At 45.5% G+C, this 25,742-nt stretch overlaps 1 protein-coding gene across 1 annotated transcript in view; it reads left to right on the top strand.

Annotated features, from left to right (window-relative positions):
* The window catches only part of NSMAF (neutral sphingomyelinase activation associated factor), a 624,890-nt gene that overhangs the window by 142,852 nt on the left and 456,296 nt on the right, over positions 1 to 25,742 (top strand). The window contains exons 8-9 of the mRNA XM_085605566.1: positions 3,063 to 3,110; positions 3,203 to 3,255. Of these exons, the coding sequence (XP_085461692.1) occupies positions 3,063 to 3,110; positions 3,203 to 3,255 (101 nt within the window). The remainder of the gene's footprint in view (positions 1 to 3,062; positions 3,111 to 3,202; positions 3,256 to 25,742) is intronic.

The raw sequence follows: 25,742 nt of genomic DNA on the forward strand, positions 1-25,742 counted from the left end.
GAGGTCACTGTGCAGAGTGAATACGGAAGGTGTACACTGAGAAATTAATGTTTCCCTTACCATTTTTAGGTCTCGCCTACGCAGCGCGCATGCGCTGCTTAGGAGGGCCTTTAGCCGTCGCTCTGCTCATTTTCAAGCACACACTTGTGCTTGTGGCGGCATCCACCTTGCGGGAGCGAGCAGCAGCGCGCAAGCTAATTGGCTGTTGCTCACTCCGGCAAGGCGGATGGTGCCACAAGCACGAGTGTGCTTGAAAACAGCTGCATTAGTCATTCCCTCGTGCACGGCTCTCTCTCCTGAAACCAGCTGCTGTTGTACTTTTAGCATTAGTCATTCCCTCGTGCACTCTCTCTCGCTTTCTCTCTTTATATTTTGTATTCCCCCCTCATTCACACTGTCTTTTGCTTGCACTCTGTCTCTCGCTTTCTCTTTTTTTTTTTTTTTTTTTTTATTTATTACCACCCCACAGGACAAGGCACCATCGACATAATTTACAAGGCAATACTTATAAGGTCCAAAAAACAAAACCTATTGCCATATACAATAGGACCTTATAAGTGTTTAGTTATCCAGCACAATATCCTTAGTGCAACAACATCAACTGTTGCATAGCTAAACACTTATAAGGTCCCAAAGGTGAGACCTATTGGCTATGCCAATGCTTTTTTATTTATTTATTTTTAAGTGTGGGCACATTTTAGTTATGCACATGTGCATTAAAGGTTTACAGAGACACCAGCACCAAATGCCATGGCCTGGTGGCTGTGACGTCCGAGATCTAAATTCTAACATTGAATTTGGCATTTGAGCAACATTTCTTTATCGGCAAATTACTTTGTGCTACTTTGTACCAAATTGTTAATGTATGAAATATAATTGTGCGCAGTTTTTGATTGCATGTAGTGTACTCTGAGAACAGCCACAATCAGTTAAATTCACAAGCTATTGATGCTGTGGTTCTGCACCAGCGACTAGTAACCATGTGCAGCAAAACCCTAAAAAGATATCAGTGCACTAATGATCGCTACGGATGTGCTCTATTGCACCTATTAAAATTGTAATGTCCTGGTGCAAGGTTTATGTACTTTGGCCCCGAGAAACAATACACTGGCCTCATTCCTTGACAGAGCCAGCAGATGCACAGAAATGGTGGCCTGGGGCAAACCCAAAGATGCATACTGAAGCAAAGGCTTTGAAACCAAGTCAAAATAATACAGGATCTATAAGCATTGTCCTGCTGTTCATTCCTCACGTATAACACACACAATGTGAAAATACTGCATGCAAGGTTGTTCGAGGAGGTTTGAGAAGAATTGGCACCAGATAACAAAAGTGAAGGCCACTGGGTATGGTGGTAACACCTTGACTTTAATGGACCTGCTATCCAAATCACACTTCTGTTATGAATCCTCACCTTTAGGATTTCAGACAAACGAATTCACAAATATTTATAATAAGAAGGAGTCACATAATGTCATTTCATAGATTTGGATGGGTCTAACTTTTAAAAGCTAAAATTGCAACATTACCCAGGCATCCATCGATAATATTAAAAGTATCTGTTCTATTTATCCTGTCCACCCTTCCGTCCGCTCATCCAACAGTTTCACCCATGCAGCCATTTTTTTGTCTCTTTGAGAGCGAGCCCTTGCCCTGCATCCACCTCTGGATGGTATTGAAGATGCTATTGGTGTCACTTTGATCCAGATCTTGGTCTCTACTTTTTTCTTTTTAAAACAGACTTTTATTAATTTTCATGTAAAATCGATCACATCCCCGCCGCCCAATGCCTGGGCGATAACAAGGAAAAAAAAAAAAAAATAACCTCAGCTGTCCAACAATCGCAGCCTAGACCCATATCTAACATTCCATAAGATATCCACAATACCCTGCCGCTCACCATACATGTAACCTCCAATACAACATAGTGGAACATCTGCCCCCCCACCCTCTCCCTTACTCAAGAACATCTCCAACAATACCCCCCCCAACCACCCATCAAAGCATGTCGCCAGCTACTAAATTATTCACTAAACCAGATGTACCTCGCAGTCCACCTCCCACGCTCTCTACCATACGGGACACAGCAATGAGTCGGACACGAACATCGGGAAAAATCATCCCTCCTGATCCCACGAGCCAAGATCCTGGCCTCTACTTGTATGGAATACCATATGGTTGTCATTTGCATGGTTCTGAAACTAGACATTTGAAGATCATAAAGTTGTTGGGTTTAGATGTTGACGAACACTGTAGACAAGCAGGAGCTCTCTGGTACCTTGTAACACAAGTTGTGGATGATGTTTCGTCTCGTATGCGTATTCTGGTGCAATCAATCAAATCTTATTTTGTTTTATGTATACATGATAAAAAGTTCACAAACAGTTAAAATGGTTAAGGATTGAAGCCATAATCCTGCTTTTACTGAAACTCCTTTCCTCCCAGTCTGTCTAAGAAACAGTAGTTTAGTTCAGGTGTTTTTGATCATGGGCATCACCCCTGCTTTCTTCAAATCTTTAGGGTTTCTACACTTCTGAAGGATGCATTTACAAAGTATGACAGAATTTGACAATAATTTCCTCCCCCAATGTGTAAGTCCTGTCTAACACTGGTCAACTGCACAATCCTCTAGATAGTAACTGAAATGTATATCATTGCTTTTACCAAAGTTCTTTAATCTTGTGTGCAATACTGTCATCCTCTCGTACAGTGGTGTGACCCACAATATAAAGCTACAAAAATAAGGAAATAATGTATTTCCGTATTTCTAAAGCCCCGGCTGCAGTTAGCTCCTGACACCCCCCAGAGCACCGGTTCTCGCCCCTTCTTGTGCTTTGCTTCTAGTGAGCTTTATGCTTATCTGATGGTAGGGATGTAGCTCTCTAAGAAATTTTGTGCCAAGTGTGGTGAGACTGAAAATCTCATTGCCTAATCTTCTCACTGTATATTCTTATAATTTGTCACTCACAAATGATTTACTAAAGAAAATTGATGACATTGGTGTGACACCAGTGCACGTTTGCAACTCTAGACTAATTGTTAATCTTTTCTATGTTTTCCAGCTCCACAGGGCTTCTCGCCTGGATCGTCTTGCAGATCAAACCGCAATGGTAAGAGTTGGCCGATACCTTATTTTTGATTTTGTTACACATTTTGCCTTCAGACTAATAAGAATGTTTTTTCTTGTGGTTCCCTTTATCAGATAACTGCCATCTTGCAATCACGTTTGGCAAGGACATCATTTGATAAACACAGGTTGGTTTTTCAAATGTAATAACCAGTTTATTATGTGATCAAAACACAACAGTGGCTATTGAGTGTCAAGGGCCTCCTGTAGAGATGGTAATCAAGAGACAGCTGCCAAACAAAGTAAAGTCCAATCTGCCCCACCTGCTTTTCATTTACGCGCCTCATAAGAGTTCTATGGAACGAACACCTTTGTGCCTCCTAAAACTGAAAGAAATAGTGTGAAATTGTCTGCCCGCTTAAGGTTGGCCAATTAGACCTCGTTTCTGCATGTGCCCATCCTGTCTGAGAACTTGATTGAAACCAAGGCGGTCCTTGACTGAAAATCTTATGAATGTCAAAGCTTGGAGGAAATCTGTAATGCGAGTCTGGGAGAGAACACATACAGTCTATCCTAGGGGCTCACAAATGTGTCTACACTTCCATCGTAACGTCAAAGCCATTGCTTCATTCCTGAAAGAATTAGTGCTGCGGCCCAAAGCTTTGCTAAGAAGCCCGTAACAGGCGCTATTAAATTTTGGCATACCGAATACTAAGACTACAGAGTTTTGATTCCACCTCATGCCTCTTTAATCCACCGCTAGACACTCCCTGCCCATTTATCTCACTTTAGAATTTTCCTGCTTCCTCCATTTGTTATAGTTTTCCCTCTTTCTCTTTCTTTTTATTTCCCACTTGTGTGTTTTTTTCTCTGGGTCAAAATCTGATGAGATAAAATAAGGGGTTCTCTCCAAAAATTAATGCCGGTAAGCCACAACTGCAACCACTGGCTCAAATTGAGCACTGGCCACAACATGGCTGACTGAGTATAGTGTCCCCCATCCCTCACCAAGTATGTCCCACTATGCATGGAGTAGCTGTCTGAGGGGGGTACTGTGTGCTATACTGGTGTGTGTCATTAGGTTCTGGCAACTCAACTGCTTCTGCTTTTGTGAACAGGCCATCAAACTTAAAACTATACACATGACTTTTAAAAATGCATCTTGACTGTTGTTGCCATGTGTTTTTGTTTCAAACATGAACTTGAATTGTACTGATGGGTATTGTCCATCATCTCATTGTAAAGGCTCTTGTAAGCCCATCAAAAGCAGCTGGAAATGTTTGGTAGTGATGGTGGGGAATGGCTTGGAGAGGGAGAAGTTACAGTGGCCTTTTTAGGTCGAGCCTAGAGGCAGCGTGCATGTGCATGCGCTGCTCTGCGAGAACATGGTGTAAACCCCCTGTGGGCTTTTTGGCACGCCCATGCTTCCCATTCGTTATTTTGTGTGACCTTGTAAAACGCTGGCTTTTCATTGGTTAAATTGGTTCTCCTTTGTGCGCTTTGTTCCCTCCCATGGCGTCTGGCCCTCTTAGATGCAGTCTTTCTATCCTGCCAATGCATGCTTGTTGCAGCGCACTTTTTCTGGTTTTCCTCTCAGCTCGTGTTCGGTTGGGAGGAGCGAAGCTTGTGGAGAATTGGCTTTCGATATACTTGTGTTTCATATCCGTAGAGAGATAAAATCAACAAAAAATAAGCCAGTTCTAATACAAGAGATTCCCTTAGCCAAGAAAACAAAGTATGAATCGGTCACTCATGGTTGACACACAGTTGGAGGAACATGATACTCCGACACAAAACAGCAGACAGGGTTTTATTGCTGTTGAATCCTACTTTTAAATTTGGGTTCAAGTGACCGGCCTTGGTGGCCGGGTTAACATCCGGTGAGTAATGGGAATGCATTTTATTGCTGGGTGCCTCAAAAGATCCTGTATGCAAATTGTGCCCACGATATAGGGTCTTTTCTGGCCCTAAAACATTGGGTTATTTATTTGAGCAGGCTCTTTTTAAAACAAAGTCTGTAATTATTCAACCCTTGTAGAAGACGTGTGACTCCATACTGAAGCAGAGTGGAAACAAAAGGTGTGAGTGTGCCATAATCTTCACCATGTCGCTGCCCTTTATGCTAAACAGGCCCAACAGCAACCTCCTACTGTGTTCAACAACTGCCAACACTGCTGGCTTTGTCTGCTGCACACATGGCTCCCTTCTTCCCTTTGTCTCACGTGCACTGTACGGTGGTTTTATTGGTAGTTTTATTGTTTCCGTAAAACTGTGTGCCATTTTTATTTGTCCACTCTAGTTGAAACTTAATTTATGTGTTTTTATATTACCAATTTTAAAAAGGTTTGTTGCTGGTTTTGTACAGGAAGGACTTTTGAAAGGAATCCTACTTTAATATATAGATGATGGACCACTTCCTCAGCGATTGAGTATATAATTTATAAATTTGCACGGTGTCCGTCGAATGGCTACTGTGTTTTATGTATTATTGCAGCACGTTTCACAGAAGATCGAAGCAAAAGAAGGCATAGCCCAGAAAAGCGCCTTGAAACGGCTCGGAGTCTAACGTGCGCTACAAGTGACTTCAAACACATAATTGTAACATTCTTGTGTATGTGTGTGAAAGGCAGTGTGAGAGTGGGTGCTTAACAGCAAACTATCATGTTTGAATTCACGCCTGTATTTTTATACAATAATTTTCTTTTTTGTTATTTCTGTCGGGATCAAAATTGACTCGGTGCTATTGGTTGCTTTGTTGTCTGTTTTGTACAAGAAGGAATGGAAACAAAGCTTAATACATAAAAGATCGATCACTTCCATAGTGATTGTGTATATAATTTCTAAATTTGCACCGTGTCAATCTGACGGCTGCTGTTTTATTTATTATTGTGGCACGTTTAAAAGGGTTTTGTTTTTTTTAAACTATTTTTTAAAGAGGATTCTTCAGGAAATAATCAGTTATTGGTTGAATCAGAGTTCTCTTATATTTAGAGGGACTTGTATTTAAGGATAGGAGTTAAATTCAGCATGGCCAAAGCACAATTGCAAATGTATTACATAGAACATTGACATGCTTAAGAATAAAGCAAAACAATTTTGTAGGTGTTGAAGAAAAACAACCCTCATATTTATTTTCTGCAGGAGATGGACATTCCCAGTACACAAATAATTCCATTATCTAATCCAAGGCTGTTAATTCCAGTAATTTCCTACCCAGAACGTCCTATTGTTTACTAAATGTAAGGATATTAACATTTGCTTTTTTCGAGGTCTGATTCAAGAGTCAAATATTCTTTAGACAAACTTGAAGCGGGTGTACTTTTAACAAGTGCTTCGATATGTGGTCACTACGGGGTGACACTTCTGTTATTTCAGCAGCTATTGTTAAAATTAGGTTTCCCTTTATATTAGCTGCTGATAAAAAATCAGGATTTTAAAACCCAGAATTCTAAAGATGATCATCTTTACAAGCCAAATCACTAAAGTGACAAAATGTTGAAGAGTTTTACACCGCGCAGCACTCTGCTCCGGGACCTAAGGTTAAATGTTACTCCAGTGTTATTGGTTATTGTTGTTTATTGGGATTAGTCTTGTGCTCACAAGCAAATCATTCCATGCATACTCTCAAGTTTCTTTCTGGTGGATTAAATCAGCGGGGGTTAGACGTGTTCATTGTGGAAAGGGGCTTATGTGAATTCATGCAATTAGTTGGTGAGGTTAATAGATGCGTTATGGGCAATTAGATATTATTAGGTTTCATGGGTATGATTTTCAAAGAATGAGAGGTTGTGAGCTTTCATATTAGTTGAGTTCAGTTTTATGTTTTTTCAGTTCTGTCATGGCCATTGTTATGCCTATGCAAGTTATTGGTCAGTGTCAGATGAACTGAGGTGCTACTTCTCAGATGATAGTGGGTCTTTGCCCCTGCAGCACCATGCTTTGATCCAGTTTCTTTTCTGACCCTGAGTCAGTGTACTTTCACCCTATAGAGATTGATTTTTCTATTGCAACTGTACCAGAGGCTAGTGTTCCTTTTAGGCACATTTATTTACTAGCTGAGAAGGAAGTCTTGGGTTATTTGCGGAGTGGTTTTCAAAATGGTTGGATTGTCCATCTTCAGCCCCTGCTGGGGCATGATTTTGTTTTCTGTACTGACGATAAATCAAGGTTTAAGACTATGCATTAACTATAGAGGGCTAAATAAGCTCGCAGTCAAGCACAGATGGTCTTTGTAACTAATCGTGAACATTTTAGAATTGATTCACGGAGGGCAAGTCTTTACAAACTGAGGGCCTGATTTAGCTTTTGACAGACAGTACTTTGTACGTCAGGGTGGCCTAGGACATTACCTCTGCCATCCTGACAGACTACCATCCGTCACATTTAGAGACCTGCGGTCATCTCTGTACATTGAAAGGGACCATGATGTGCTATGTACTGCAAACACTAACGATGCTGTTGGATAGAGTCCAGCAGATCCTTAATCACTGTATCAAATCAACTGTGGTTGACCTGAGGAACGAAGAAGTATAAAAAAATGATTGCCCTAGACTCATCTTCCTACAATAAGTGTCCGTAACAAATTGTAAATAATTGACTAAAGAATATCTCTCTGAGACTGAACACTGAAACTGTTGACCTTTAACGCACTCTGCTTTAACTTACAATGATGGCAGACAGGCCAAGACTTAAGTGGTAGGCCAAAAAAGCAGGTTTCAAAGAGTGTAGCTCTTTGTCAGTTGGGCTGCAATCTTGGATTTTTTACGTCTGTCTATCAGACTTAAAACATCAAGAAATCAGAATGGAGAAGGGGAACATTTATTTCTTGGTCCTGTGCAGACTCGGAGATCTGGGTTGAGTCTGTGAACTGGATCAAACTGATTAGCTGGCCACAACTAAAAAGATTTTGTTGGTGTGGCCATTACATGATGCCAAGAAACATCTGTATGCTGTGTTGTGGAAAATAAATTGGGAGCCTCATGAGCCTGCCCCTCAAATTTAGAATATGCACTGTATTGCAGCGACATTTAAAGTCGACACATGAAAAGGAGTAGTCAAGGTCACAGAGGGAGAGAACGTGCCGAAGCACAGTAGGACCAAAGTGCCAGTGTACCTAAAGAGATCATGGAGAGGAACCTAAGGATAACAATCTGCACCGGACGTGTTTGCGCTCTGCTGCTTGAGGTGCAAGGTCCACATATGGTTTGAAGAACAGAACTGATAAATTGGTAATAAGAAAATTGAAGAACTTTTCAGGAAGCCCCCTCAGCAAAAAAAATAAATAAATAGAAAAGCGGCATTCATCACAGAAGTTGTTACAACAGTTGTTTAAAAAAAAAAAAAAGCACACCACTGCCCCCGCCCCCAAAAAAGACCACAAAAGGGTTGTTTGAGAACTGCCAACAAAAATGAAATAAAGGGGTTGCCTTTAATGACACTTATTCTTCTCAGCTGCCCATAACGGGTTGCATGGCAAACCTCCACTGCGCCTAGCCAACAGCATACATAAGGCGTTATACCAGAGTTCTCATAACCGAATTTTAGCCTTTGATTTTGCGTGCCTGTGTGTGTGTGTAAGCCATGACAGTGAAAATATATGCGGCCCAATAACATGTTATTTAAAGCAATTGTAATAATAAACACACAATCACACATTTATTACTACAGTGCAAAGGCCATACTCCAGTCTATTACCACACAAGTGAGAAATTGAAATTACAAACATTCTGTTTAGTGTCACAAACTGCATGTGAGGTATCGGTTACAAGGTCTCTTCGATATGATTTTACCTTTCTGAACAAATGTAACAACTTGTTTTCTGGTTTTGACTAATGCCTTTGTTTGCAGCATGTATAGCGAATGGCTGTTGCAAGTTGCTTTCCTATGAAGTAAAAGGTTTCTGTTTCAAGGTGACTTGTGATCCCTCCCCAAAACCCACAATGCACCAGGACAATGACTCTGCCATAGGTAGTTTTTTCAGAGTCGCTTTTGTACCTGCTTTAAAGGGGCCCTGAGACTGGAGAAGTACAAACAAAACAGTTGTTCGGCTCCAGACACTGGAATCATCTGCAACATGTTAAGAAGACATTGTACAATGACTGCTGAATAGAAGGTCCAGTTCCTCCCCATGCTGAAAAGTATGACCAAATGTGTGACTGAGAACTTTACGGACCCATTTAAAACGTGGACCATGACACAAGGGTAGAGAAAAAGTACAAGACCACACATTAGAGGATATACCACAAGATTCCCTCATGGTCCATATAGCCAGAAAGGATGCCTTGGCACACAGTACTGGGAGTGTACCCCCACTCAACAAGGAGAGTTGAAAGATCAATACAGCTGGTATAAAGGATAGTGGTCAGCACAGTCACTCGGTAAGCCTATTGTTCAGATATGATATTTAAGAAAGTGGGGTATTTTGTAGTAACGCTGGTTAGGCTTCACTACGCAATGCCTTCACATTGCCCTAAACAGACCTTTGGATTCACTCTAATAAATCCCTAGCTCAGTCCTGTCAGTGTGGCACAGAGCAGTCTGGCTTTACCGGAGGAACATGTGCTAAGCATTTCAGAGTACCAACATGGACGATAAGTAATTGATATGACTCGTAAGAAATCCAACCCCAATTTATAAAAATAGAGCAGATTTTTATATACATTTAGACACCAAAAAGAAGACAAACAGATTAGTATAACCAGGGTTATGAATTTTAAAAGGAAAAATTAACCAGAGCATTTACCTCTTGCAAAATGATAATGTTGCTGTCAGTGGGAATGAATGAATGACAGTATTTGTATAGCGCAAACAGCTACTCAAAATTGAGTGTCCCGGCGCTTCCACAAGAAGTAACAGGAGAGAGGGTATTATTGGCTGAACAAATAGGTTTTTAGGGATTTGTGGAAGGCCGATTCAGTTTCGTTGCTTCTCTTAATTTGCGTTTAATATGTCTGGCTCCTAATTCTCTACCCACTGTTGCGTACGTGTCTTCAATTATTTTCAGTAATTCTCTCTCCTGCTGTCCCGGAGGCAAATGCATTAGGCGCTGGCTTATTGCCAGTGCTGCTGCTTCCCCTTAAATGTTATTTAATATTATGGCATACACTCCGGCAAAATTGCCCATCAGTTTCATCCCCAAGACCAGGGATGGGGCTGCCCCATACTTATTTTGGATCTGTTTTAGCACTTCTGGTAAAACAGCTAATGAGGATGTACCATGAGTTCTGGTATATACTGCAGTGAAGACTGTGCCCCGAGTGGCACAATCCTCTACAGGGGGAGCCATCCCCATTCGCAACCATATGGTAAGAAACCTGTTTTTTTTTCAGGCTTCCCCTATAGGAAAACACTGCTTCAAGCTGACTTCTTTTCTTTGTAATCCAGAACAAAATGTCCTCCCGCCTTATGGGAACTTTTCCCATGACTGCATTAATAGTTTGTGGTCTAATGCCCCGTGTAGACAAATGTGGTTGTGCAGCTTGAATGGCCCTTACAGGATTCAAAGTCATTCATCAGATAATGAACTGTGTCAGGCTTCTATATATTCTGACTAAACTATTATATAGTGCTCATACTTGTGCTGCTGTTAAATTTGCAATATTTGGATGTGGTGTGTAGCCTGCTAAAACTGGCCATGTTGCTCCCTCATTGCTAGGAAGATGAAGTCTAACTTCTTCTATATTATGTGAAAGGGCGCCATTAAACCAATTTTGGTGTTTTTGGTTTGTTCTTAGTATTTCTAGATCTTCATAAGCTGTGTAGTTACATGGAACGTCAGTTGTAGTGTATTTGTGAAACAATCTTGAGCGACCGTCAACTGCTGGAGATTTAACCCATGAATAGAACACCACTTTCTTAAAATCTTCGAGAGCCTCCACCACGAATGTAACATCCCCACTTGTGAGTGCAAGACCATGTGGTGCAGTAACTGCATATTTGCAGTTTTCATCTGTTTATTGCTACCGGTTTGGCCATCTGAGTACATGGAAATCTGAGAGGGTGCCTCCATGGGACAATCCTTTGAAAAGTTCAAGATTGAACAACCTACAGCCAATACATAAGGGATCCCTACTTTGCTGAGGAAGATTTTTCCCTAGCACCTCTGACCTCTCCGTTTGATAGGTGAGTAGGGTTCTTTGGGTATAGAAAAGACAATTACTCTGGTAAGCCATTAAATAAGAGCCAAAACTCTTAATGCTGGGGGCGCTATGTCGTTCGCCTTTATACATTCTCAGTACAAACTGTGTGTTTGTACTGAGAAACCTAAACGTTGGGATGGTGCGAGTCTGATTCCCTGCACCCCCTCAGGAGATGTTGGCCTACAGTACTGCCAGCTCTCAGTGCACCATTCACACACCTAACCTTACAAGGGAACAAATGTGTGTGCAACCTCAGAACAGGACAACCCTGACTCCCCAAGGAATCGTGGTAACCGATCTAGAACCTTTTCGTTCAGACTCTCATGAATACCCAAACAAAATACACGAGAAATACACAACCTGCAGTTTCAATATTTAGTGAAGCAGTGAGATTCCAAGTAAAATACTTGTGCTGCAGTTAATTCTAGAATAAAATATATTACCATAATTAGCAGTTAAAGAATAGTGGACAGAATGAGTAATGCCACCATTGTGCTAAAACAATTAATATATGCTGGCATATATGTAGCGTGATCAGGCTTGGCCCGTGCAGGTTAAGAGCGGCGGGGGCGGTTGGTAGGAAAGTAGACATACGACGACGATGGAAACTTTATTAAAAAAAAGAAAACCATGGTTTTCTGTTTTTTGTTTTGTTTTTTTTTCCTTTAAAGTTTCCCTCGTCGTATGACTACCCCGCCTCACCGCTCTCATGTGCAGGGGCTGCGCCTGAGTGTAATATAGTATAGTGCAGTGTGTTCCTACCTACCGCTTTCTAGCATAATTTGGCCTAGGGTGGGTGATCTGCTAAGAATCCCTACCAGGAGAGCTAACTCCCCATTAGCTGCAGTCAAGTGTCATCAGGCTTTCCGTCTTGGTGTAGAGTGGGACATTCCTTGTGCAGATGACCGGGACCAGCTGAGTTCTATTTCTGGTGTGCCATGACCTCAAAGGGCCAGCAGAATGGTCCTCTGATTAAACAAGGACGTTATTTTTTTATATATAATAATCTGAAAGAGCCAATTAGTTATAGATTCCTTACCTTGTGAATTATCCCATGCGTCAGACTGGATCCGAATAATTTTTTGTCAGCAGTACCCCGGCGCGATGAAAGGTGGCGTCAGTCGACTCCGCGTTCGTTGTTGGCGTTGTGGTCGCCGGGATGACATGGCTGTAGCTACTTACACGCCACCCTCGTGCGCTGAGGTCTGTATTTTCTTTTTCCGCGCTAGCCAGCACAGATCTGGAGAGAGCGGTACCTCCAATCAATTTATGATGACTTTTGTCGACGCCGTTTTTGGGTCTTCGACTCCTGGTGCACGTCTGGGATGCCCTTTTTCAAGGCTTGCAGTTCCTGCCGAAAACTGATGTCGGTGATGAATTTGCACTGTGTATGTGCCTGTGGTTCCTGGAACGCGACCACGATCCCAAGTGGTGTTCCGACTGCCGTACCATGAATCCAAAGTCTTTGCGGGAGTGGTCCCGAAAGCTTCTTGATGCCCGGCAGTCTGTTCCGTGCCGTTCGAGATCCCAGTCGCGCAGGAGGTCGAGGGACCCGTCGCGGAGCCACCACCACCACTCGTCTTTGAAGTCTTCGCACTCAGGTAAGTCGAAGCACAAGAAGAAGTCGAAGAAGCATTGTCGCTCTTTGACTTCTCCCCCTTCGTCGGCCGATGAGGGATACGGGTGGTGCCCCTCCCACAGCTCTGCGTACGGAGCCCGAAGGGTCAGCTCAGAGTTTCCCCTCCCTTTCCGGGACCCAGAGTGACCCCTGCCCAGCTTCAAACTTTCTACGAAGCAATGCATGCCACCTTTGGGCAGTCCAACTCAGCTGGCATGCCCTCGGGCCCCACGGGCTCGCCTGAGGCCCTAGGAGACCTTTTAACTGACCAGTTGGAGTATGATCCACACTGGAGAGAGGAGATGGGGGATGCCAGTGATCTGGACACCTCCCCAGGCCTTGGCATGTTGTCTCCTCCTACCGTGGCTACGGAGGAGGGAGCTTCTTGCTCAGTGGTGTTGCGTGAGCCGGCCGAGGTTCTCAACCTCGAGCCACCTACGGTGGTGGTCAGGACTAACCTCCTGACAGGGGTGCATCAACTGGCAGCAAGCTCTTCGGAGACCCTGCTGCTGTTTAATGATGCCCTCACTGACATCCTTTTGGGCACCTGGTCCAGGTCCAACACAGGGGCTCCTGTGGATAGAATGATTGCCCAACGCCACCGTTCGGCCCTGAGTGACCCCACTTTCCTCTCCCAACACCCCACCCCTGAGAGCTTGGTGGTCCAAGCCTCTACATCCAAAGGCGCATTCCCTAACGCACCACCTGATAGGGAATCCAAGAACCATCTTGGGAAGATGTTTTCTTCCTCCGGTTTGGGACTGCGGTCTGTGAACACTGCATGTCTGTTGGGCCGTTACACCCATTCTGTGTAGGATATGGTTGCGCAGGTGCTTCCACAGTGCCCGGAGGAGGCCCGGGCCATGAACTCCCGTGCAGTCGCCGAGGGGAGAGACGCAGCCAAGTTCACCATCACATGTGGACTGGATACCGCCGACTTGCGAGGCAGGACGATTTCAACGTCGATAGCCCTTCGACACTACGCCTGGCTGAGGTCGGCTGGTTTTTCCAGGGATGTTCAAGCTACCCTTATGGACATGTCTTTTGATGGCCATCGCCTGTTCGGCAACAAAGCAGATAATGCCCTAGAGCGCTTCAAGGACTCTCTGGCTATGGCCAAGTCCTTGGGCCTCTCCACCACCCGTCCTGTGCAGTCTGCTTTTCACCTCTTTCGTGGCTACGGAAGGGGTGCCACACAACATTCCACCCAGAGCCACAAGCCGGCGCAAGCTGTTCAGCCCCTGCGTGGCCGGGAATGTGGGAGCCCGTGCCGTGGGTCTGGGGGCCAGCGAGCGGGCCAGTCCACCACCGCCCCCTCTTCAGCAGCCTCCAAACCCTCCTAGCCCCGACCTTTCAGGACCACCAATCGCCAGTACACGACAGGATTGGCCATCACCTCCCCCACTGGGGCACCATCACGTCAGACAGCCGGGTTTTGCAAATAGTCCGCAGGGGCTACTCCCTCCCCTTTGTGACTACCCCTCCAACCATGCCACCTCAGCACCATCGCATGTCGGAGGATCATCTGTCCCTTCTCCAACAGGAAGTTTCGGCTCTCTTGGCCAAGGGAGCCATCGAGGGAGTTCCTGCCCCAGAAGTAGGTTGTGGTTGCTATTCCCACTACTTTCTGGTGCCCAAGAAGGACAAAGGCCTGCGTCCTATCCTGGATCACAGGAACATCAGCTGCTTCCTCCGGAAGGAGAAGTTCAAAATGTTGGCGCTAGCTCAGTTCCTGTCTGCCCTCGACCCTGAAGACTGGATGGTAGCGTTGGACTTGCAGGACGCTTACTTTCACATCCCCGTCGTGCCGGCCCACGGGCGTTACATGCGGTTCACGGTAGGCCAAGAGCACTTTCAGTTTAACGTGCTCCCCTTTGGCCTTACCAGCCCCCCTCGGGTTGATGGTGATGGCCGCAGCTCATCTGCGCAGATCGGGGGTTCCAGTCTTCCCCCTATCTCGACGACTGGCTGTTAAAGGCGGGCTCACCCCAGGCAGTCGTCTCCCACCTCCAGACTAGGGGGGACCTCCTGCACTCGCTGGGGTTCACCATAAACGTGCAGAAGTGACACCTGATTCCCTCTCAGAAGCTCCTTTTCATCGGAGAAGTTCAGAAGACGACGTAGTTTCGGGCTTATCCTCCCGAGCAGTGAGTCTGGGATATTCGGGCTATGATTCTGATCTTTCAGCCTCTATCCCGAGTTTTGGTCAGAATGACCCTGAGGCTGCTGGGCCTCATGGCCTCCTGCATCCAGCTGGTGGATCATGCCTGGTGGCATTTGCAGGCTCTGCAATGGGACCTGAAGTTCCAGTGGGCACAGCATCAGGGGAATCTGTCCGATTGCATTCAGATCTCGGAGGGCACTGCACATCAGTTGCAGTGGTGGCCAACGAACCAGGATTGGGGCAACGGCAGATCCCTCTCCCTTCCCCAACTGGAGTGCACACTGGTGATGGATGCATCACTTCTAGGATGGGGTGGCCACATGGGAGAAGCAGAGATCAGAGGCCTCTGGTCTCCAGCGAAGTCTGGGCTCCACATCAATCGTCTGGAGCTTCCGGCGATCCGTCCTGCACTGAAAGCATTCCTTCTCTCTGTCCGGCTAAGAGTGGTGCAGGTGTTCACGGACAACACCACCTCCATGTGGTACTGCAACAAACAAGGCGAGGTGGAGTCGTGGACCCTATGTCAAGAGGCTCTCCATCTCTGGACATGGCTGGAACATCAGGGCATATCCCTGGTGGTTCAACACCTGGCAGGTTCACTGAACGCTAGGGTGTATGAACTCAGCCGCAGGTGCATGATGGATCACGAATGGCGTCTTCACTCGGAGGTGGTGTATGGTCTCTTTCAGTAGTGGGGAGAGCCTTGGTTAGATCGATTTGCCACTGAAGAGAACGCGCAATGTCAGCAATTCTCCGCGTTGGAATTTCCAAAGCGGCACTTGCTAGGCAACACTTTTCGTCGCGAGTGGAGTTGCGGTCTTCTATACGCCTTTCCGCCTATACCACTTCTGCCCAGGACACAAAGAGTCTGGTATCCCAAGCTGTTACACGTGGCCATCGATTCTCCGATCCGACTGCCTCTCTGTGAGGATCTTGTGTCGCTACATCGGGGACGGTCCTCCACCCGAACCTGTCCAGTCTCCACCTCCTTGCGTGGAGATTGAGCGGCGAAAGTTGACAGCCCTTGACCTTCCTCCCAAAGTGTGTGACGTTATCTTGGCAGCCAGGCGTTCCTCCACTAAGACGGTATACGCCTGCAGATGGAACAAATTTGTGGCATGGTGCGCAGCAAAGGCTGTGGATCCTCTTTCTGCCCCCTTTTACTGAGGTTCTCTTGTTCCCCCTGTCTATAGCCCAGCAGGGCTCTGCTCTGGGTACTTTGAAGGGCTACCTCTCAGCCATTTTAGCCTTTCTTAGTCTTCCTGATAAACCTTCTCTTTTCAAGTCCCCTGTTGTAAATCGCTTCCTTAAGGGCATTACTCATCTTTTTCCTCCTGTTCCCTTTGTAATGCTTCAGTGGGACTTGGAGTTGGTTCTTACTTACCTTAAGTGCGTTCCATTTAAGCTGCTTCATAACTGTCTTACTGTCTTACTTTAAAGACTGCCTTTCTGGTTGCCATCACCTTTTGCTCGCAGGGTGAGTGAGCTCCAAGCTCTTTCTTCAAAGCCTCCCTTTCTGGTTGTTCATCCGGACAAGGTCATCCTCAGAACCAGACCTTCCTTTCTTCCCAAGGTGGTTACTTCTTTCCACAGTGGTCAAACCATCACTTTGCCCACCTTCTTTCCGCATCCTTCTAAGGAGGATGAAAGGCTCCACCGTCTGGATCCAAAACGTGCACTTTTATTTTATTTGGATCACACCAAGCAATTCTGGGTGGATGACTAGCGCTTTGTTGGCTATGTGGACGCGAAAATAGGTCAGGCCGTGCACAAACGGACCAGCTCTAGGTGGGTAGTTTTGTGCATCAAAGCTTGCTACTCTTCGGCAAAGAAGGGGCCTCCAATGGGATTGCGTGCCGATTCCACCAGGGCGACGGCAGCTAACTCTGCTTTACGATGGGGAGTCCCCCTCAGTGACATCTATCAGGCAGCTACGTGGGCATCTCTGCACACGTTCACAAAACACTACTGTCTGGACAGCCTAGTCAGGAGAGACTGCTTCTTTGGCCGTTCTGTTCTCCAGGACTTTCTGGTGTGAACTTGGTTCGCAGACTCACCTCTGGGGTTGGTATTGGTGGGCTATCTATTCACAAGGTAAGGAATCTATAACTAATTGCCTCTTTCAGATGAACAAGTTACTTACCTTCGGTAACAATATATCTGTAAGAGACCTAGATTAGTTATAGATTCCTTACCGCCCCACCCATACTCCCCGTTCTGCGAACTGACTTCTAGGGTCAGGGAATCCCTTTCTGGGTCCTAGTTTTGTGCACCAGTGGTCAGTGTCTTGCATGGCTCTGCGCCTCTGCCATGGAATGTTGTGTAAAAGAAAACACGTCAGCGCGCGAGGGTGGCGTCTAAGTAGCTGCCACAACGTCCTCCCGGGGACCACGACACCACCAACGACGAACACAGAGCCGACCCACGCCAACTTTCAACGTGCAGGGGTACAGCTCTTGAAAAATTCTCTGGATCCAGTCAGACGCCTGGGGGTAATTCACAAGGTAAGGAATCTATAACTAATCTGTCTCTTATAGATATATCAATACCAAAGGTAAGTAACTTGTTCAACGGTGCCCATACTGGTATGTTGAGGTCCTTGTCGGGCTGTGATTGTTTGTTAGCTAAATAGCATCGTCGCCTACTGAGCAACCATAAGCGGTGACATTTGTGCAGTGAACTCTACACATTGTACTGAATGTTCAAGGTGTCATGATAGTGTGTCTGCAAAATTGAAATCTAGGCAAAGGCTGTTTCGGGGAATCCTATCCTGTACTGACAAGTACACAAATGTATGCAAAATGTCACCATGTTGCAGAAAGAAGGCAACTTGAGAAACATGAGCATAAAGATTCCTTTGTTTCTTGTCGGGCCATGTGACAGAACAATTTAAGTTGAAGTCTTTGTTCTTGTGCCCTTCTCAACACACGCTTTCTATGCTAGCATAGCACTGAATTATGGGACTTCATCGGCGCCCTTGCATTCAACATAGTCTAGCTCAACCCCACATCCGCCCCAAACATTTTTAAAGCTATCCCCGATGGATATAAAATCACTTTTTTTTTTTCTGTCCTCATATGAAGATAACATGCTCCAAAAAAAAAGAAACAAGAAAAGCGAGTCTCTAACCCAGTTGAAGTCTGAAGGATACTCCTGTAATTACTGGTTTAAGGACACCCCTCAGAAACAAGGAGGATGCAATGTAGCTACCAAAAACCAAACCTTCAACTCCTTATAAGGGTTTTCGTCTTTGTCTTGAGTCTACATTGGCCCACGATACATGTTGCCCATATAAAAAGGCCTTCTTGACCCATACGCCTGGGCTTAACCTTGGGCATGCTAGATAATCATTGGACCCAAAAAAAAAAAAAAAAAGGGGGGGGGAGGGAGACTAACAAGATAAACATTTTAAATTTGATTGTCTTTCATATCGCCTCTCCCCCTTCCCTTTTCCCTTAAAAAAAATTAGTACCTAACTCTACCCAATTATCCCATATTTCCCATAATCTAGCTTTTTTCTTGTGAGTCCCTATTTGGTCTAGCATAGCTACCCTTTGAGTGGAGTGTACCCATTCTACTTCTGTAGGGGAAGATGGCGATATCCATTTAGGGAATATCTCAACTTCAAGTTCCACATGGATGACAAGACAACCATCAGTGGCATCCTTACATATCGACCCCCAGACCCACGCTCCAGCTTCTGCAACACGATTGCAGACTTTATTGTGCCCCCAGCCTTAGACTTCAAGGACTACATCTTCCTCAGCGACCTAAATTTCCACATTGATGACCCCCAGTTGCAAAAACACTCGACAGTATGAGCAGCCATGGATTGACCCAGATCGTCCACGGCCCTACAGACACTGCGGGACAAACGCTGGACCCAATTTTCACCTCCAACAACTGCATCAAATACAGCCATGTCACAGATCTCACATGGACTGATCATTCCATCATCTCCAGCCCCCGCATACGCTGAAGTCAGACCACTGCTCAAAAAACCCTCAACCAACCCCAGCGAACTGAAAGACTACTGGCCAATCTCCATGCTCCCATTCTCAGTGAAGGTACTTGAAAAAATCATCAACAATCAACCCATGACACACCTGGAGCAGAACCAGCTACTTGACGCCTCCAAATCCGGCTTCTGCAGCAATCACAGCACTGAAACCACCCTGATCACAGCCACCAACGACATCTGAATCCTCCTCGACTGAGAAGAAACAGCAGCTTTGGTCCTCCTTGACCTCTCGACAGCCTTCGACACAGTATCTCACCATACAGTGATCGAAAGACTGCACCACATCTGCATCCAAGGGACGCGCTCAGATGGATCACCTTCAAGACGATCCAACTCCTACCTTTCACCTTTGATCCAATGAAGATCACCTGCAGTGTCCACCAGGGCACATCCCTCTGGCCCACACTCTTCAACTCATACATGACCCCACTGGCCAACAACGTCCAATCGCATGGTCTCAACATAATTTCCTATGCAGACAATACCCAACTGATCCTCCTACCACTGACCTCCCCACCAGCATCCAAACCAACTTCCACAGATGACAAACGTCGCTGACTGTATGAAGAATAACTGCCTACAGCTGAACACAGACAAGACAGAAGTACTGATCTTTTGGCAACAGCATAAACACATGGAATGACTCCTGGTGGCCATCCGACCTAGCACTCGTACACTCTCCCTCCAACCACACCAGAAACCTCGGAATCCTCATTGACAACAAGCTAACTATGAAATCCCAGATCAACGCAGTCTACTCCGCCTGCTTCCTCACCCTGGGCATGCTACATAAGATCTTAATGTGGCTACCCCTACACTCTAGACGCACTGTGACACAAGCCCTCATCACCAGCCACCTAGACTACGGCAATGCCCTCTACATAGCAGTCGCTGCACACCTTCTACAGAGACTTCAGATCATACAGAACACCACAGCCAGACTCATCCTCAGCCTTCCCCTTTGAACCCACATCACACCTCACCTCAGGAAACTCTACTGGCTCCCTGTGCAGAAGAGATGCCAATTCAAGCTGCTGACCCAAGCACACAAGGCTCTACATAACCAAGGACCCGCCTAAATTAACCACCGCCTGAATTTTCACCAACCATTGAGAAGAATATGCTCAACCTCCCTATCAGTTGCCCAAACTCCTTGCATCTACCGAAGCAGAAGTGGAGGACGCTCCTTTTCCCACATCGCAGCAAAGACCTAGAACAGCCTTCCCACTCACCTCCATGCCATCACCTCTCTTCCAGAATTCCAAAAGACCCTCAACACCTGGCTGTTCGAATAAACTTCCGGGCCTGCTAGAGTCTGGATACCCTGTTGAATGATTAGCTGCGCTTTATAAATCCTGATTGATTGATTGTGTATTGTGGGTGTCAGGGAGTGATCAAGAGTCCCCGCTAAACCAAAACCTTTTACTTCAAAGAACAACAACTTGCAATGTCCACATCCAACAATAGATGGTAGGAGTTTGCAAAATATGTAAGTCTGTAGCACCACAGGCTGCAAAAAGATAGCTACAGGTAACTAACATTTTTGTTATAAAATAAATTCTCATGTAAAAATGCCCCATTATGAACCATATATTCAGATACACTTGGTTTAATATGCTATTTGTTACAATTATTGAGGGGAGGGCAAGGGTAAAATAACCCACTTGAAGCTTCACTTCTGGTGAGTCATTACCTCCTCCCCTCCTCCAACAATGGTAATAAATTACATATTATAATCTAATAATCTGCATGTATGCTAGCACCTGTGTAGTTATGGATTGGTTAGGGTTAACTTTGTGTAGTAATGGATTGGTTGGTGCCCCTGGATCTCCACTATGCCTGTTTTTATCTACCAACCCTCTGGTGTCTTAGCACTTTCAGTTCATGGATCTGCAGTAGAAAGCTGCTTTGTTTGCTCTGACTGTTTCTTCTCTCCAGTGCAAGGATATCTTTTTTTGGCTAACCTATGGTCAGATTTCTGAAAGGGTTTCAGAATACATTATCTTTCAAACCTTTTGTAATTCCAGGTTGGGGTTTGATTTAGTCTTATTGTTTCTTGTAGGTTCGTCCCTTAAGTGATACCACTTGCAATCAGACCCTGGCCCAACGCGTCATGGTTGTTACACTGGACTCACACTTAGTCTGTGAGTCAGATGCAGCAATATTGCTACAAACGTCACAATGAGTGAGCCACCACTCAGTGGGCTGCTTAATAACCTGCACTGTGCAGCAGAATCCTTCAAAACATCTGTAGATGATATTGCTCAGTGTTGGGAGTTAAAAAGACAGCTTATGTTGGATACTTCTAACTGCAGATTTCTCACCTTTGAATATCTCCAGATAGCAGACTGGTTCTGAAGAATTCCTCCAGCAATGCTGCTGAATGCTGATAGCGTGTGCCATATGTCTCTGCCTTGATTCTATAGAGCCCAAGAAGTGACAGAGCGAAGCCACATATAAGCGCTACTTCTGTACGCTGACGTCAGTTCCTTACTTTCCGCATTCTACAATGCAGACCAAGAGCTCCACTCCCAGTTTAATCTGACTGCTTTCAGCTAAAAAAAATAATTACCACAGTGTACCAGGGATTTATGTCCCCACTGAAAATGACCGGATTCAAGCTGTGCCGAGGCTGCTGGAAGCAGTAACTGTCATGACTTGCACAAGGTATTCCTATGGTGCGTGGGCCCAGGGCACAACTCTTGAATCCTATTACAAGTGTCCCCTCGTGCACTCTAAGGTTACCCGGGACTAAGCAGTTAAACTCTGCATTGTTGAACTTAAGAATAGGTTGCAGTAAATGCATAGTCCCCGTTCAAAGTTGTGGATCTAATCATGGACCCGGTCACATGGCTGCACTCGCAAAAAGCCAGTTTCCAACTTAGTCTGTTAATAGTTTGAAATCAAATTCTAGGCACAAGCATAAGAAGGTCAAGTGGAACTCCATCCCATTCCGTCACTTGAAGTCTAGCGAGAAGGCGCAAACGTTTAATGCTCAAGATCGTACTCCTCCGATAACATCTGGTCCTAAACAGATTCTGTGGTTGATCCTGGTGTTTTTCTGGGCTGTCGTAAACCCCATAGCAAATAGCGGTTTTCAGAGGCCATGCTGTTGATTTTTGCCACGATTGTGGCCTCCTTTGTCACGGCTTAGAGTTCCATGGAGCTGCGGGAGTCCTTAGACGGACTATTGCTGGCAAGTCTATCCCACTATCCTGTCTACCCATTCAAGACTTGGCAACAAAGTGACATCTACTCCAGTATGGACTTCTTTTCTGGCAGCAAGGTCCACGCTGGTTCCTTCCATATGGACTCTGACTTCACCGTCACTGGTTGATGATCTCTGCTCTCCAACCTTGAACTGCCGATGGGCCACTTCAGACCTATGTCACGCTGTGAAATCACAAAAGTACAACCATTGGCTATGCAACCAGATTCCAATCCAGGACCTCTTCCTCAATGTCATTATCACCAGAGAATTTGTGCTCTATGTGGCTCTGATTTGGCATCAGTGCAAGATGCAATGTTCCATAGGACACTGATGATAATGACAAAGGGGATAGATTGCTGCCTCCTCATTATACTGACGATCCATTGTATCATGACTGTGGGCTAGACACATCTGAAACAGAGCGCAAATCTCCACTTGGATTACCAACCGAGAAAAAGGCCTTGTTTGCATTGGTGGTTTGAAGTGCAGCTGAGGCACTAGAATTGCAGTTGTCCACAACTGAGATGAAAACAAATGTGTTTATTGAAATTCCTCAACCAGAGCCTGCTTCATCTGAGCTACTATTGGGCATAAAAGAAGACCTTGCTAATGCCCTTTTAGCTATGTGGTCCAAGCCAAGGTCATGCCCGTCTGTCAGTTGACTGGTGGATGGATGGTATAGACCAGCCACCGGTGACCCAGACTTCCTAACCAAACATTCTGCACGAGAGAGTCTGATTGTTCACGCTTCAACAAATAAGATCAATTCAATTTTCCTTTCTAACCAGTCCTCTGGTTAGGGAATCTAAAAATCTTAATGCTTTCAGCTAGAGAAAACTTTCTTTGGCTAATGTAGCAATTAGGTCTACCAATGCAGCTTGTTTCTTGGGTAGGTACAAACACATTATGGGATATGTCAGCAATGTTTTGCCGTCCATCCCAGAGGGACTGTGGGACCACTAAGGCTTAAATGATACAGGATGGTTAGGATGCAGCCAGATATGTGCTCCCAGCTGGCCTGGACACTACGGATTGCATACGTAGAGCTACTGACGCCAGTGTCCTACTCAGAAGGCAAGACTGGATTAGGTTAACCAGGTCTTCTGGAGATGTACATGTGTCCCTAATGGATGTGTGCTTCATTGGTTCTAGGCTCTTTGGATGACACGGTTTCTCCACTGATGCAAACCAAAAATAATTAGAGGCTATTCTAGAGGGATGGCTAACAGACATTGCTACCCTACCCAAACATTTGCTGCAATAGCTGACCCAGTCCTTTAGGGGCCGCAATCGCAAGTAGCAGTAGACACTGTTGAAACCAGCAAGGGCAGCAATCCTCAAATTCTTCATCCCCTGCCGTGGCAGCTTCAATGGAGCTTTAATTTACACTCACAGGTTTATGCCTGGCTTGTAGGAGACAAAGTACTGCATTTTTTCCATCACATCACCCGGGTAGGTCCTACAGATTGTTCAGTGGGGCTTTGCCTTGCCTTCTCTCTCCTCCCCAACCAACGATCCTCCTGCACAGAAGCATCTCTCTGAGGAGCACTCTGCTATCATGTAACAGGAAGCCAACATTCCTATGTCCAGGGGTTGCCATCAAGGAGGTACGAGACTCAAAGAAAGGGGAAATATGCAGTTCATGTTACTTTCTCGTTCCAAAGAAGGGCAAAAACCTCTTGCCTAATCTATTTTGTGCGTCTCACAGTGAACGTTTTTTCGGAGAAAAAAACAGGTTTAAAATCTTCACTCTGGCTTTGATTCTGTTAGCTCTGGATGCAGGAAATGGGATGGCTTCCTTGAACTAGGCAGGATGCGTACTCGTATTTCAGTATACCTGTCCTGCAGTCCCACAGGTGTTACCTGCAATTAACAGTTTGCCACTAACTCTTTCGATTTACATGCCGCCCTTTGGCCTTACCTCAAGCCTCTGGGTGTTCAAAAAATTATTTCCGTTAGTTGCCCATCTTCAGAGGTTGGAATTATGCCTTTTCCTAGACCTCAATGATTGATTGATAAAGGTGCGCCACAGTTGGTGGGGACCTCCTCCTAGTAACAGCCAAACTCTTAATGTTGGGGTATATGGTCTACCGAAGTCCCACATTAGCCCAATGCAGAGAATTCCATTTGTTGGGGTGATTTGTGACATGGTGGGGTTAAACGCCTTTCCTCCACTGCAGTGAGTCCATGATATTCAGGATACGATCCCAATGCTTTGGGATCGGTACTGGGTCTCAATGAGGATGGCTCTGAGGCCTCTAGTTCTCCTGGCCTTGTGTGTCCTCCTTACCCCGACTGCCAGGTGGCTCATGCAGGACCTGCAGTGGACCCTCTGATCTCTCTGGACTGCGCATTAGGGCTGCCTCACAGACTTCATTCATATCTCAAAGAAGAGGCTTATGATCTACAGTGATGGCTGGTAGATGCACCCTGATCTACTGTAGTCCATTCTCTCCCCCAACCAGAATTCGGAGGTGGCAGGCACATCACTACTGGGTTGCTCTGGCCATCTGAGAAAGGTGGAGATCGGAGGCCCTTCAGTCTCCACCAGAAAGTTCGCTCCATATATATCTTCTGGAGCTTTAGGCTATCAGTCCAGTCTTAAAAGCATTTCAGACATCCTCAGGGATAACATAACCACTAGGTGAGTGGGGTCCTGGATCTTGTCAGTAAGTGCTGTGCTTCTGGAACTCTTAAGAGTGAGTGCTAGTCCTCTGACCAGGCGTCCACTTCAGGAGGGTCTCCTTTCTCAGCAGCAGGGCAGGGTCTTGCACGCAACTCTACACAACCTTCATGCATAGCGATTGAGCCGTGGCAACTGAATATATTTCACTTGCACCCCAGGTAGTTGATGTCATATGTTCGACCAGTCACCCTTACATTAAGACGATCTATGCTGGGTCCTGGAAACAATTTGTTGCTTGGTGTGGTGTTCAAAACACCGTGTCCATCCAAGCGAAACTTTGTGAAGTTTTTGTTTGTCCTTTTGTTAGCCGATCAAGGCTTTGCTGTGGCACAATGTAAGGTTATTTGTCTCTTTTGGCCTTTCTGTGCTTACCTGACCCAACTGTCTTTAAGTGACTGGTTGTGATGCATTCCATGAAAGGTTTGACTCATTTCTGGATGACCGGTCATTTCAAGTGTTCCATGAAGACTGCATCTCTGACCCTCAGCCGCTCCGATGTGGGGTTCCTCAGGGATCCTCCCTATCCCCCACACTTTTTAATGTGTACATGAGCCCCCTGGCAGGTCTTGTGGAGCCTTTCGGCATTCAAATTGTTACTTATGCCGATGATACGCAGCTGATTGTCTCTTTCAATCAGCTCAACAACACGGCCTCGGAGTTGGCCTTGTGTCTGGGAGAGATCTCAGCATGGATGGAACGCTCATTCCTGAAGTTGAATGGATCTAAAACGGAGTTGATGGTTTTGGGTAATTCCTCCGTATCCAATTTAATACCATCTTGGCCAAATTGTTTTGGCCTTCCCCCATCCCCCAAAGATTATATTAAAAGCTTGGGGGT

Source organism: Triturus cristatus, chromosome 5_1 (genome assembly GCF_964204655.1).
Source record: "Triturus cristatus chromosome 5_1, aTriCri1.1, whole genome shotgun sequence".
NCBI lineage: Eukaryota > Metazoa > Chordata > Amphibia > Caudata > Salamandridae > Triturus > Triturus cristatus.